This window comes from Gossypium hirsutum, chromosome A04 (genome assembly GCF_007990345.1).
Source record: "Gossypium hirsutum isolate 1008001.06 chromosome A04, Gossypium_hirsutum_v2.1, whole genome shotgun sequence".
NCBI lineage: Eukaryota > Viridiplantae > Streptophyta > Magnoliopsida > Malvales > Malvaceae > Gossypium > Gossypium hirsutum.
This window is the reverse complement of record NC_053427.1, coordinates 8747726-8762985: the sequence shown is the minus strand read 5'-3', so window position 1 is coordinate 8762985 and position 15260 is coordinate 8747726. Positions and strand designations below refer to the sequence as shown.

The following is a 15260-nucleotide window of genomic DNA, read 5'->3' as shown; positions in this document are numbered from 1 at the left end:
ACAAAAATAAAAACCTAATTTGTCAAGCTAGTTCAATCAAGTTATATTTTATAAGAACAACCCGAGTACAACTCCTATATTTAATTTCAAGCTCGACTACTTGTATTTGAGATTGAATTTAAAATTCATACTAAAATTATCGAATTAACTCGCAAGCTTTTCAAGCTAAACAGTAAGGTACTCGAATTCAAGTAGCTAGATATCCCAAACTCTAGTAGCTTGTAAAACTATTTCTAAGGGTCAGCCCAGAATCATGGTTGAGCCCAATATCTGATAACAAAAATTTAATTGAGCCATCGGCCTAAAACGAAAAAGGCTTAAAAGGTTGGCACCCGAACTATAAAGATAAACACCGCCATACGCCACTCCCCGTATCCGATACATACAATAACGGCCTTTACTAATCTTGTTCTTCTTTTCTTTAACCTCAATTTGGAAGGTCTATCCCTTTCTTTCTTTAGTGCTATCTAGGGTTTGGGTTTTAAGAATCCTCAGAGATGCAATTCATGGATCCCACCAAGAAACGCAAGCTTGATGAAAATGGTATTATTTCAGCGGTATCGGAACCTGACCCAATCACCAAACTAACCCCACAAGATGGCCGCAAGCTAATCGAGCGATTCACCGTCGATCAACTCCTTGACATCCTCCAAGACGCCGTTTGTCGTCACCTTGATGTTCTTTCCGCCGTACGCTCTATTGCCGATCAAGATCCATCTCAAAGGAAGCTCTTCATCCGTGGGTTGGGTTGGGATACTACAACCGACGGCCTTCGTTCGCTTTTTTCGGTCTATGGGGAACTCGAAGAGGCGGTCGTTATCCTCGACAAGGCTACTGGGAAATCCAAAGGGTATGGATTCGTTACCTTTAAGCACGTCGATGGTGCTTTGCTTGCTCTTAAAGAACCCAGTAAGAAAATCGACGGTAGAGTCACGGTGACTCAGCTGGCCGCAGCGGGGAATTCGGGGACGAATACTAACCCTGTGGATGTTCATATGAGGAAGATTTATGTAGCCAATGTGCCGTACGACATGCCAGCGGATAAGTTATTGGGTCATTTTGCACAGTATGGGGAAATTGAAGAGGGTCCTTTGGGCTTCGATAAGCAGACCGGGAAATCAAAGGGATTTGCTCTTTTTGTTTATAAGACGGCAGAAGGGGCTCAGTCGGCGTTGGTGGAGCCGGTGAAGAATATTGATGGGAGACAATTGAATTGTAAGCTTGCTATTGAAGGGAAAAAAGGGAAGCCAGGACAAGATGGGATGATGCAAAGTGGAGTTGGGGCTCCAGGAAATACAGAGATGGGGGTTGGAGGACATGGTGGAGGTTACGGTGGCCCTGTGGGGCCTGGTGGACCAGGTGGCATGGGTGGTTATGGTGGGTTTCCCGGTGGGTTGCAAGGGCCGCCCGGCCCAATGGGTCATCCTCATCACTTGAATTCTTCAGGAGGTGGGGTTGGGGCATTGAGTGGGAGTGGAGGCGCCGCTGGTGGTGGTTATGGTTCTGGCCTTAGTGGGCCGTATGGTGGTTATGGTGGACCAGGTTCAACTGGCTATGGTAGGTTGACTGGTGCTGGTGCAGGGGTTGGTTTGAGTGGTGCAGCTGCAGGGTCTTCTTTATATAGAATGCCACCAAACTCTGTTGGGATGCCATCTGGGGGATATCCGGAGACTGCTCATTACAGCTTGTCTTCTGCAGCTGCTTTCCCCAGTCAGCATCACCAAGGAGCTGGGACATCCCCTGTGCCGAGAGTTCCACCTGGTGGAATGTATCCCAATGGACCACCTTTCTACTGAGGTAGTTCTCCTTGTTTTGGTATTCTGTAAATTCATTTATGCTACACTAGGTGTTATGCGGTTTTTACTCTTTGCTGATTAGTGACTTGATTTCTGTCTTTGTGCTTGCTTGCTTGCTTGTTTTGTTGTACATATTTGTTCCTTGTGTGCTGTTGCTTGAAACTTTTTGGTTCTTTTCCAGCTTTTTTCTGAGTTGTGTTACTTCTGTGCTATATAGTTGCTTGATTGTCTGTATGTAGTGGTTTTTCCTTTGTTGAAGATACCATATATTGCTGCATTTTGTTGCATTTTCAAATGGATTTTTTCTGTTGCAGATTTTAAATCTTCTATTATATACCCAAAATTTCAAAATTTTATGCCCATATATTGAGACATAAGTATAAATAAACTTATCTATGTGTGGCTGATTATCTTTAATATTAGTAAAGCCTCTTATTGTTTGTCATGAATCAAGTGACTGACACCACTTGTTAGTGAATTTTTTTTTTAAAAAAAAGCATGTTAAATCTTAGTAAATATAAGAAATACTTTATATACCTTTTAACTTCAGGTGTTGAAAGGCATGTTATGATCTTAGGTTTAATCATGTGTACAGAACTGTCTTCTGCAGATTGTGGGTTTTAGTGAATGGATATTGTCTTGATGAGAACAAGCTCTCTTCTAAATTTTGTGAGATTGAAATGTTTCTAACAGTGAGCACGCATACAGTTCTTTTTGGTAAACATTTTTAACTAAGATGCATACAAGTCCTTTGTGTACACATTTTTAACTATCTGGGTTGATTTTATTTTACCAATGTCCATTATTTAAATGATGTTGAGATAAGATGATATGTCCATCTGTAGTCAGTTTTCCAAATATAATAGCAGTTTTCTTATGTTTGAGTTTTCTGTCTCCTTTTATGTTTATGGAGTATTTAATCTTCTAAATTTGTACTCCAGAATGCACACTTCATTTGATTCGCAGCAAGGGGCAAAAATAGAATAGCTAATTTCAATCTAAAATGCTTCTTCCTACTTAGCTGATATTTCATGTTCAACTTGCCATAACATGCCAGCTTTGCATAGCATATTATAATTTTGATATTCTTCTTTCTTTGCTTCTTATAAACTAGTGAGGTGGTCAGACTTTGTGCAGAAGCCAAGATATCCTTTATGCTGCCTTAATCTTTCTAATTGTTGATTCCCATTTGCTATGTACCAAAAAGAAAAATCTCTCTTTGCTTCTTATAATCTAGTGTATTTTATTTAGTTGATTACCTAATTTCCATTAACTACTCTGAGGAAATTTTATCCTCAAATGGGATCTAGCTTTGCATTATTTCATGTTTCAAAATGTTTTTGATCATTGTGGAGTTGTATGACTTCTTTTTCCTGTTTTATTGCGTGATTGTTTGTGCTGCTGTTTAAAATTTTCTATTTATTTGATTGGATATGATGGCTGCAATTGCTTTGCTTCTATTTGATCTTTTGTTTGTTTGAAAACTGAAGAAAGTTTGAGCTGATCCATTCAAGTAAGTGCAGTGTTTGTTTCTATTCCACTAATTTTGCTTTATACACTGCTTTTCAATTAGCTTTGACATTTGTTTTGCTTGGTGATGTGGAATGATGAATTGAGTTGTCAATGGGTTTGATTCAGGTTTATGACAGCTTGTTGGGCGCAGATGCTTTTTGTGGTTCTGGTGATTGCGTGAATGCAAGACTATATATACTCTGGCTTGATGAATGTATTTGCTTGGCTCTTACAGCCACTTCTCTTGATCTGCACCTTTAAGATGTTTATTTCTGATTGCTGGTTAGCAAAACTTGTGACATAGACTAGCTTTTCTATGTTAGGAACTTCTGTTCCAGTGGCCCTTTTAATCATTAGTATAGTTTTTTAATAATAAAAGTAGTGAGCTAATGTTTTTTCCCCTATTCTTGCCGGTATCTACAGTTGCTACCACATCTCCCTTACTTGGAAGTTTGTTTCTTTGTTGGTTGATGTTGCTATAATTTTGACTTTTCTATCTTGTACGCATATTCAAGTTGAATGTAGTTCTTTATTTTTCTATATAGATTATTTGGGGTGTAATGAACCTACACTGGGAAGTTGTTACTATGTTGTTAAATAAATGATTTCTTTTAGCACTTAGCTAAACAAAGCCATTTTCTAATGTAATTTATTGTGTTCCTTAACTACTTTGATGTACCCAGTATATCTAAATGACAAAGTTTCCACCCTAAGATGTCTTCAAGACTTTTGTGTTTGCATTTTATTATTTAGTTGCAAGAGTTTTGGTTGCCTTCTTGTGATACTTGCCTATATTCCTTTTATTGAGGAGAGGTAATTCTGGTTTCCTGAATGTGTTCAAATTTGTAGTGTACCCTCAAAACATGGACCTTTTGAGTGGGTTCTTGTTTCACTGAAGAATCTAAAAATGTGAAAGTAGCAAGTACTTATAAGTGTATGTGCTGCTGCCAGTTTTTGATGTTGTGGTGCTTGTATAATCTGTGGTTGTCATTGGGTTCTGTTGGATTTGTAACTGAGCACATGCTGTGTACCAATTTATTGGTGACAATATATCTCTTTCTCCCATGAGCTGCAACTGTCTCTGGCAGTCATCTTTGTTGGTTGACTTACTGTTTTGTGCACGGTGGAGTAATGGACTGTTGTCTGTGCGGTTAAGTATCTTGTAGGTTTTGCAGGAAACCATTTGAAAGGCTAGTGTTTAGTTTCCCTTTATCTTTCCTGGTGGTGGCGGTTCCTGCAGCTAATAATGATATTCTATGCATTATGAAATTTTTTTAGTCTACTTGCTGAAACCAAGGTCAATATCCTGTTGGAATGGAGTTGTTCATTCCATGGATCTAAATATGCCTTTCTCCAAGAAGAAAATATACGTTTCTAATGGCTGTTTTTGGCTAATGGAGTGAGACTAAGAAGGCTTTTCCCTAGTCTTTCCATCGAGCTTCAGTTGGCAACTTTTCACATTAATGTATGATGATATTCTTGGATGCATAACATGCAAGATTTCTCTATAGATGAATTTTTGAAAGAATTTCCCTGTTTGATATGCTTGTGGTGGCTGATTTTGATACCTGCTCCTCTTAAATTATCTTGGCTTGTTTCTCTGAAGAGGGGTTCATGTTATGAATGATGCGTTTTGTTTTAAGGAGTTGGAAACCATTTGATCGTGATTTGTTTTTGCTTGCCAAATTTGCAGACTGAATTGTGTCAAGTCTTTTAACCATGATATTTGGATACCCTGTTGACTTTAAATATCTTATCCTAGATGCTAAATTTGGCTTTTATTGGAAATTAGGATTCTTTTCCATGGTGTCATTATCTGATGAAAAATTAGGCAATTTGAACTGACCATTTACCTAGTTATGTTGTCGTCCTCTTTCGATATTCTCATTTATCTATCTAGGTTGCTTTCAAGAATATTTTTTCCCCATTTTGAAGAAACAGGAGCATATATTTTCACTTTGTTTGACTATTGGCTAGGGGAGTTGAATTGTCTAACATCCTTTTATGGTGTTGAGTGGAGAATTGATGCTCTGTTTTTATGCTAACCGGCATTGGTATCTTCTTTGTTCTCTGCCCTTTTTTTGGCCATTTCCTGTGGAACAACATTGAGCATAAACCAACCTCAAAGATAAAGATGGAAGGCCGGATGAGGCTGCACCCGTAAGCACTCAAATGAAGCAAGTAATGCGCGCTCTCAATACAAAAAGAAAACATCAGCAACCATCAGTCCCCAGGAGCCAATCGAAGACCAGATGATATTGCAACCTAACCTTGTGATTGCTGGAGAGAAAGTGGTTAAGTGGTGGGCTCATTGGTGATGTATTAGAGTGTACAGTTTTGTATACCTAACCGGAGGAAGTTGTCATGAAATTTCCTTAACTCCACTCTTTGTATATCTTTGTCCTTAATTTGAAGTTTCAGAGGATCCAACAAATGGTCTTATCTTTTCATTAGAAAGATGTGAAGTAGATTTTATTCAAAGTGTAACCAACAAGTTCAAAGAGCAACTGGTTTAAGAAATATCTCAGGATTTCAATTGTGATCGGTCTGAATAGTTTTGATAAAATAAAATTAATATATATTAAACATAAAAAAGAAATTAGTTCCAAGTTATTCAAGTATTAGTATAATCAGTTTTTTGGTGGGTGCAGTGGTTATTCCCTATTCTATTTTCTAAGTCTTTGATGGTCTCCATGGTTTTAGTTTAATTGAAAATTTAACGAGAAAATTTTTATATAAAAATATATATACCCTTTTTTATCATTTTGATCTTCTTGTCCTAATGTAGGTGTAATAGAAAGTCACTAACAGTGATTACAAAATTTTAAATTAAAATGAGAAGTTTTTATTTACTCCTAAAAACTATAAACATTTATGTCAATAAATTGAAAATTTTGCACCTCAGTATATTTTAATTTTATAATTAGAGTTGAAAGATTATGAAGTATTTTCAATCGAAATTCCAAAATTAAAAAAAAAACAAATAATAAAGGAGATATATCATAATCCATAAAAACCCACAATTAATTATTTATTATTTACTGTTTCATCACAATGTATAAGTATGATTAAAATGATAGTGATGATGGTGACATGGGTTAATTCCTTAAGATTATGAAGTTGATATTATAAATGCAAAGCTGTTTCCTTCCCTCATTCCTTAGTCTCAAAGCATTATCTTTATATACCATATAAAAATTGTACTTCAATTCTATCAAACTTCTTAGGTTATCCATTACACGTTTTCTCACATTAAATTAAATCATACTTTCCCTTAATCATTAATATACTTATAGATTTTTCATTAATTAATTGTTTTTTATTTTTTAATAAAAAATAAAATTAGTTATAATTTTCCATTTAATGATAACAACGGGGTGGTTTACCCATTAAAGACCACTAAAAACCCCTCCGCTTTGTCCACATAAAACCCCTTTCTCCTCTCTCAATAAAACTCTGTTGATCAACGGTATCCGCCGTCCACCACCGGCCACGGCCACCAGTAAGCCAACCCATCTTCTCTTTCTTCTTTGTATTGTTCTGGGTTTTTTCTTATATTCCTTAGTCTTTGTAATTCTCATAAGTTTTTCTAAAATTGTTTTAACTTTTAATGAATTTGGACTCTTTGTGATGGAAAGATCTATGTCCCTTCGTATATGTTGATGTAAAGCGAATTTTATTTATGGAAAACAGCAGATGATTGTGCAAAACACAATTTTTAGATGATTTTCGTGGTTTCTATTTTTGTGCATGCTGCATGCATGCATGTATGTATGTATGTATGATGGTGATGAAGTGATGTGTTATACATTGTCAGGGAAAATAATAAAACGAAAAATACTTCTTTTATGTAATGTTTCAAAGCAATAATGGGAAAAGAAGATTTCTATTTTTTCTTCTTTTTAGTGCGATTATATTTATGGATGGTTAAATCGGTGAAAACTGGGGGCATAACGCAATGTTAATTCTTAGTTTCCTTGAAATTTGATTTTTTGAGATGGTTAGTCATGGAGGATATTGTCGGTTTCAAGTGCTACAAGCTGTTAATTTGTGAAGTGGATGAATTAAAATGGGTTTAGTTGCATATTATCACATAACTGTACTTTGATTGATATGATAGTAATTGGGAAGACAATTAAATGTATGTCTCAATCTATTTGCATCTTTGAATTGATGCTTTCCTGATTTAGATGTTGGCGGTATCACTCATCTGGGTGTTTTTATTTTCATCAAGTTTTTTAAGTGTTCACTACAATTCTGCAATTTTTTTCAGGCTAAATTAAAGACTCGGGGGGCAGGAATAAGGCCATATACCTGTTGTTAATACTGAGGTATGTGTGGCATTGACTTTAACAATCTGACACTCTGTGATGGATTCTAGATTTAAAGGTATTGGCTGGGTGGGGGGCATTTACCAGAAGTTTGAAACGTTGTGCCATGAGATGGATAATATCGTGAATCAGGTATTAATTCTTTGATCCCATTATGAGGGAATTGCTTCCTCCCATCTTCAGCCATGTTGTGGTATCAGTTGGCTGAATGAACTTATGGTGATTAGTAGTGTTTGATGCAACCGAGAATATATATGCTTTGGCTTTCTTTCATAATGTTGTAAATGGCTTTATCTGCAGGACACTGTCAAATATGTTGAGAATCAGGCACAAAGTGTGGGTAAAAGCATGAAGCGATTTTATTCTGATGTTATGCTTCCTCTAAAACATGATGCCAAAGGAGTGGCTTTAAAAAGAAGCACTACAATTGGTACCTCTTTTGAATCAAAAGTTGCTGAAGTTGATCCCATTGAAAAACAGCCTGATCATGCTTCTAATGAACTTTTCCGTTCAGTTCAATTAAGTATTCCGGCTTCTGTTGATGCCTTTGATGGGGCAGAGTCGGACAAAATGTCCCCACTAGTTAGTGATGTTATGAAAATTACAAGCTCTGATGTTAGCAGAGAAGAAAATGGCATAAGGAAAATGGCATCCAGGTCTGATGTACCGGAGCTGATATCTCAGAGTGAGGATAAATTCATTGATATGGAGTTGCAATCCCCTAAAAGGGAGACAAGAGTTAGTGATAATACTACAGTTGATGAGGTAAACAAGCAGCTTGAGTGTGAGTTTGGTGAGATTTGCCTTGTAGACCAACCAGGTAACCTTAATTCTGTGGATTCCCTTTTGGGGAAACAATATGTAACTTCAGAACAAGTTGCTGGCTTTTTGAATGATACAAAACCTGAAGTGAACCCAGAGGAACATGCCACAATGGAAAAGCATTCGGCAACCATGGTGTCAGGTTTACTATCTCCTTTTGAGAAGGAATCCTCTGGATCTTCAATGTTGAGCAAGTTCATTGATTGTAATGAGAAAGAAATGCCTTTCGAAGCTGAGGTTCCTCCTTCAACTTCAGTTCAGGATGTGAGAAAGCCATCTGCATCTGATGTTTCAGAGTCGACCTTTCCTGGTGAGGAAGAATCATTTGGAGCTTCAATGGTGAATGAGATTGTTAATTGTGATGATGAAATTCCATCTGTTGTTCAATCTGATGTTTCTTCTGCAACTTTAGTTCAGGGTGACCAAAACGAAAGAAAAGATAAAAATGACAGTGCAGGTGTCTCTGACTGTGTCTCAGATGCTTCAGGTGATGTTACTTCTTACAAAATGACATCTTCAGGCATTCGCTCTGAGGAAGTTATGGCAGAGGTTGGAGTCGTTTCTTCTTGTGGTTCAGTGTTAAAGGAATTTTATTTTCCGGAGAAGAATTCGCTTGAACATTCACCTGCAAAAGCATTAATTTCCCATGACCCCATTAACGTGGCTGAATTGGCAGTACCCATTTCGTCTGGGAATGACTTGTCCATGGCATCTCCTGGTTAACATCTTGTTCTTACGTTATGATAAGCATATATTTTCTCTCTTGTGGAATTGATTTTCATCTTGTGATATCGCAGAAAATGATGCCTACAGAACTGCTAATAGTCCCAAGTCCCTGACTGAAATATCAGGAAACAAAAATGTTTACTTTGGTGGTGAACCTGCTCAAATTCAGGCTTTATCCTCTTCTAATATTGGTAAGCAAGCAAAATATATAGCTTGATTGCTTTCTTCTCTGCCTTCCTTTTAAGTGTGTTTCTCCATCCTCATTTTTGTTAATTTCAAATATCAATAGCAGTTTTTGTAATTGTGATATCAATAATGAGGATGATGATAATGCAAACTGTACAGTTCCGACCTTGCTTGACATAATAATAATGACAAGAACTTTGTACCAAAAAACTGTTAGAAACTTCAGAAACCAAGCTTACTTTAATTGTGTCTAGTTTTTTTTTTTTTTTTCTGCCAATTGGGATACAAGCCACTATTGTTCAATAATGAAATAATAGTGACGTTAAAAAGGAGGTTTCTTCAAGCGATATGATGGTTATATATTTTAACGGTTAGGTCAGTCAGCAACATGATCAAAATGACTTTCAAATTAATCAATTTGTGTTTGTGTGTACTTCTAAGGTATGAAGTCACTAGTCTTTGTGAGTGATGAATGGTTCTTTATATTATGCATTTTTGGTTATTGGTTTGCACCATATCATAGAAACTTTGTTTTACGTTACCTTTTGGTAGAACTGTTGAATGCAGAAGCTTAATAACTGTAATTTTATTTTCTCTAATTCTGAGAACCATAAACAGGACCTATAGATGATCCCACTGATGATATCAATATTTCTTCCATGGAGACCATTGAATTGTACGATGAGGTGAAGCTCGAGGATAGCTGTCATATTCCCGATGTTACTGCACTTAATGCCGTCTCTCATATAATGAATAAACACAAATCATACAAGGTCGTTCTCTCTCTCTCTCTCATGCGCACACACACACACACACACAGAGTCAGGTGCATTGGAGATCTTTGCAACATGAGAAATAGCTTTCTCCAATACAATTTTCTGTTTTCAGTAAATTCTTATGAGAAAATCATATGTTCGCAATGCAAATACAGTTGATATTATGAATATCTCTGCACACGAGTCATTTATCATGCAAAGTACTGGCAATTTAATAGTCAGTTTTGCTTTATTCATCTTGAGACATGCATTACTATACAAATGAAAACGAACTTTAAGCTACTTTCAGTGTGATGCTTTAGGCAACTGGGACTGAATTGGAATGTATGCCTTATCTGATAGGAGCTTCTTTTACTTCCAAAATAATCCTTAGCTAATTTGCTGATTTGTCATTTGCTTTCAATAGAAAAGAATCAAGGATGCTTTAACTTCGAAAAAGAGGCTGGTGAAGGAGTATGAGCAGCTAGCAATATGGTTTGGAGATGCGGACATGGGGTCAGACCACAATCATTTCCAAACTCCACGTCCCTCATCCTCTACTGCAACCTCAAAGTCCAAAAATACGCAAACGGAACTTGTATGTGAGTCTGACTGGGAACTCCTTTAACCACTTAAACAAATTATGTTGATTAGATTAGCTTCAACCGGGTTCATTCTCAAGCCTTTTCCTTGTGCCATAAGAATGAGATACACTGTGAATATTCATGAATATGCAGGTAATCGGTCTGTCTTGTAAATCAAATTTCTATCATAAATGGCACACATTTCAAATTTTAACAGTATATACCTATTTCTTTTATATATTTTCCTTATACATATTCAGTGGACATGAACCATTTCTTCACACTCAAGCTTGATAGCTGAGACACTTTTTTGCATCATCATTTTGACGTTCATCTCCAATTTTTTGACAAGCAATACTGTTGAATTTACAAAAAATTTTGATAACTCTGCAACAAATATGCATACAAAATCTCATTCCATGTATCAGGTACTCCTGGTAAGCACCAATGAATGCAATCAGCAAAATTCAGTGGGTCAGCTCTTTGTTCCTTTGTCAAGAGCTTGCCTCTTCGTTCTCCGAAAACTGTCGTATGAGCATCTTTCCTATATTCTGATAACTGGGTAATGTTCAAAAATGTGACATTGATTTTAAGGTCTTGTAAAACTTCATGAAGTATCTCCATGATAGCTAGGTTAGACCCCGTGCCCCAATATGAACCTTGGATGGGGTAAGACTCATTGAAGCAGTTTCCACGGCTGCCTGGCTTCCATTCCCAGCTCCTGGAATGGAAAATTTCACAACAATTATAAGCTTTTCTTCCCATTGTAAATGAAAGATTTTCTAGTTAAATAACCAGTAGAACTCACCACAAGTGTGTTGGGGACATACTCATGAAAAAAACCTTTTGAAGATGAGGATTAATGGTGGATTCTAACCAATTCCCCCAAGTTTCCATTGCAATTCTATAGGCAGTTGTGACATTATATTCTTGAACATCCTCCATGGATCCGTAGCTGAAACCAATGACCAAAATGAGTGTCAAATATGGATATGATTTTATAGCAGATTTGTGGATTCTGATTTAGATGGATATGTTCAATTTAGATTTGTGATTCCGATTGATTTTATAGCAGATTTGTGGATTCCGATTTAGATTGTACGTCGTACTTACGTAGCGTTGATCTGAGGCCTATACATCCACCATACATAGCTCTCAAATACTAACACATCCACTCCTTCCCAGCTCTTGCCATGTTTAGATATGGAGTCAAGGTTGACCAGACGTTTTAATACAGTATGATTTGTCGCATGGTCTGAGATAGATTCCACAATGAATGGAGCCCAATAGTACTCAATAGTTGCATTGTACTCCTGTATTATAATCACCAACAAGCAAATCATATCACATAAATCTTGGAAAAATACACTGCAATTGTAAGTGTTATGGTCAATGAAGATGCAGGTTTAAGTACCTTGGCTTTGAAGACCTTCCTAGGAGGATCTCTTTTAAAAGATTTCTTCCCTTTGGGAATCACAGATTGTACCAGGCAAACCATTGATTCAAATTGGGCTCTTTGAACTGAATCCCCTATGAACATCAATCTTTTGTCCCTCAAAATGTCCAATAGCTTCAATGGATCAAACCTGCAAGTCACTGCATACTTTAAGTAATTCCCTATTTACTTTCATGTATATATATGCATATATATATATGTATGTATGTATACCTTGGTAGGTTGCATGCATGAGGCTGCCATCTCCAGTTTTGGTAAAAAGAATCAGGCCTGCCATTTTTTAGACAAGTTGTTTGTTTAACCAAGTAAGGGCAGCTATTTTCTTCATAAAGAGGATATGAGACATTGTCCCAAACCCATTGCCCTTCAAACAGGTTTCAACTTTCATCCATCCGATCTTCCGGTAAAACAAAAACCGATTTCCTCAGCTTCTCCGGTTTGCCATGGTACTGAAATACATAGCTTTTGCCACTCTTCAAGCTATCAAACACTAATTGTGCTGTTCCTAAAACAAGAAGGGAAGCTAATAAAACAGGAAACAATGATTGGATCCTCTCTGCAGATTGCCCCTTCATTGAGCTCAAGAGGATTAGGGGGACAAAGGGTTTTTCTTTTAGTTCATTTGTTGTTACAGTTTTTTTTTTCAATGTATTTGAAGACTTATCTTCAAACTTAAGCTCTCAAAAAAAAATAGCACCTACCAGCTGTTAGGATCAAGTTTAGATAGCAAGTTAAAGATGCTCAATGCAACCTGTAACAAGTTAGTCATCATGAATGAAAATGAACCAACATTCGGAAATTAAATTGAAAATCATATGATCTGTTGGTAGAATATCGGACTTGGTCATAGTAACCAGATTGGTATCTTAAAAGTACCCCAAAGAAAAAAAAATTGAGAAAAGGTGCAACATCAAATTCCCAGAACTAAACAGTGAACATCAATGGTTGGTAGCTTTGAATTTGCTGTTGTTGGTTCATCTTTGACTTCTTTTGAACTTCATATGTGCTTTAGATTGTGACACTTTGGGGGTTTAGAAAACTGATCCATGTGGAAACTTGAATCATAGATTACGGCTAATAATTGTTGTTGGTCTTCATTTAGAATCCATGGAATTGAACTTAGTTTCTTTTTGGTCAGTTTGGTGACATGTTTGATTTTATTTTTATTTGTCAATAAATATATAACAACTATTTTTGTTTTAAGAATTAAATGAGAAATTGGCACCTCAACATCTTCGTAATTAAATTTTTGTTGACTTAGAAATCATACTTAAATTACTTTTTTATGTTATAAAATTAAGTACCAATTAAGTACAAATTATGAAGTTTAAGGGTTAAAATATGTATTAACCCATTATATATTTATATATATTTTTATTTTATATAATTTATATATTATAAAAATAGAATTCGTGTTAAATAAGTGTTTAACAAAAATGTTAACTATCAATCCATATAAGTTAAGACTAACATTATATATATTTGATTTAATATTATTAAATATATTAACAAAAAATAATAAGGCATTGAACTACTTCATTTTCACGTGCATTTTTAGGCAATTATTATAAATTTGTATAAAGCTTTTAATCTATTAATAATTTATTTATATAGATTTTAATATAATTATGTTGGGTTTATATTTTATTTCATATTATGTTTTAATTATTTTTCACATGTGTTGTGTTGTCTCTCAATTATATAATATTAGAATTCATCACAGTGAAAAATATTTCTTTTAAACAATAAAATTTATATAATTTAAAGATAAATTAATTAAAATTAAAAATATTTTTACGTAAATAGTTATTTTCAAGAGAAATTATTTATTAGTATAAATAAAATAAATTAATAAATTAGTGGATTATTTTCTTTTAATATCTATGGTATATGTTTGGGATTTGTGGTTGTCCCTCTCAATAATATTGTCTTCAAGATTCAAACTTATATTCTCAAGAGAATGTGCAATCTATCTTATCACTACATCCAACATTTATTGGTGAATGATTTTTATTATGGTAAATAAGATATTTAAAATAAAGAAAAAGTAGGTTTTAGAAAAGTAGTAAAAAAAAAGTAAAAACTAATGCAAAAGTTACCAATATTTAAAAATATATATGATTTATTTTATATTTTAAGATTATATAATATTTTTTATTGGTGCTACTAAGTAGAGTAATTTCAAACACTTAATAGTCAGGGTGAAATAAAAAAAAATTAAGGTTCAAAATTAAATTGTAATTTTTATGATAATAAAAATGTAATTTTACCATTTTAATAACTTATATTTTTATAATTTTAAATGATTAAATCAAATTTTTATCACCAAAATACAATTTTACCTTTATAGATTTAAATTTTTAAAAATTTTAAAGAGCCTAAGGGGTCGATCCCTGCCAACGCCTTAGCTACACCCCTGTTAATACCTATATAATAGTATAATTTTTTTATTTCTTTTTTTTCTTTAGAATAGATTTTGTATGATTTATTTTGTAGTTTAAGATTATGTATTTTTTTTTTATAATTGGTGCTACCAAAATGAGTAATCCCATACACACTTAAGAGCTATATATTAGTATTAGGGTTGTGTGACCTGAATTTCATCATTTGTTAAAGAAATAAAATATGGACTATGCCGCACAGGTAAAATCTATATAGAACTTTACTTCTTTTATTTGACATTGATTAGAATAAGGTTTTTCAACCTTTAAATAGATGTAATCGAAACTATTCTTGTATCATTCGTTTTTCAACATTAGTTAATTTATTCTCCTCAGCCCGTAATTTTTTCCTGAAAAGGTTTCCACATAAAATCTGTGTATTCTTATATTTCTTATTTTGTGATTATTCTATTGCCATTACCAATGTCTATTATAACAATTAGTATAGATTTTGTATTATTTATCATAATAATTATATTTTAAGATTAAATTATTTTCCTTAGAAAAAAAGTCTCAATTCATTTACTTTCAATGGTAATAGATGTGATGAAGATTTCTTGAAATGTTTTTTTTTGCAATATATAATAAATCCTGTTAAAATTATTTTCGTGTTATGTATTAATTAAATTAAAAAATATATCTTCTTTTGAA

The 15260-nt window shown here is 34.5% G+C and overlaps 2 protein-coding genes and 1 pseudogene across 4 annotated transcripts; 2 read left to right on the top strand and 1 right to left on the bottom strand.

The window, feature by feature from the left end:
- Nucleotides 1–352: 352 nt before the first annotated feature.
- Nucleotides 353–5738, top strand: LOC107948717 (UBP1-associated protein 2C). The gene is made up of 2 exons (XM_016883346.2): nucleotides 353–1797; nucleotides 3435–5738. The coding sequence occupies exon 1, from the start codon at nucleotides 498–500 to the stop codon at nucleotides 1794–1796; it is 1299 nt and encodes a 432-aa protein (XP_016738835.2). The 5' UTR covers nucleotides 353–497; the 3' UTR covers nucleotide 1797; nucleotides 3435–5738.
- An 830-nt stretch (nucleotides 5739–6568) lies between these two features.
- LOC107948718 (uncharacterized) lies at nucleotides 6569–10931 on the top strand. Of its 3 annotated transcripts, XM_016883349.2 has the most exons (7): nucleotides 6582–6810; nucleotides 7582–7771; nucleotides 7940–8771; nucleotides 8874–9179; nucleotides 9259–9378; nucleotides 9992–10146; nucleotides 10556–10931. In XM_016883349.2, exons 2-7 carry the CDS (start codon nucleotides 7679–7681, stop codon nucleotides 10754–10756), a joined length of 1707 nt encoding a protein of 568 aa, XP_016738838.2. In that variant the 5' UTR covers nucleotides 6582–6810; nucleotides 7582–7678; the 3' UTR covers nucleotides 10757–10931. The 3 variants fall into 3 exon arrangements, with proteins under 3 accessions (XP_040966806.1, XP_016738838.2, XP_016738837.2); XM_016883348.2 differs by having other exon boundaries at nucleotides 7940–9179; XM_041110872.1 differs by lacking the exon at nucleotides 10556–10931 and having other exon boundaries at nucleotides 6569–6810; nucleotides 7940–9179; nucleotides 9980–10146.
- A 132-nt stretch (nucleotides 10932–11063) lies between these two features.
- LOC107948719 (protein trichome birefringence-like 31) lies at nucleotides 11064–12952 on the bottom strand (annotated as a pseudogene).
- Nucleotides 12953–15260: the final 2308 nt, after the last annotated feature.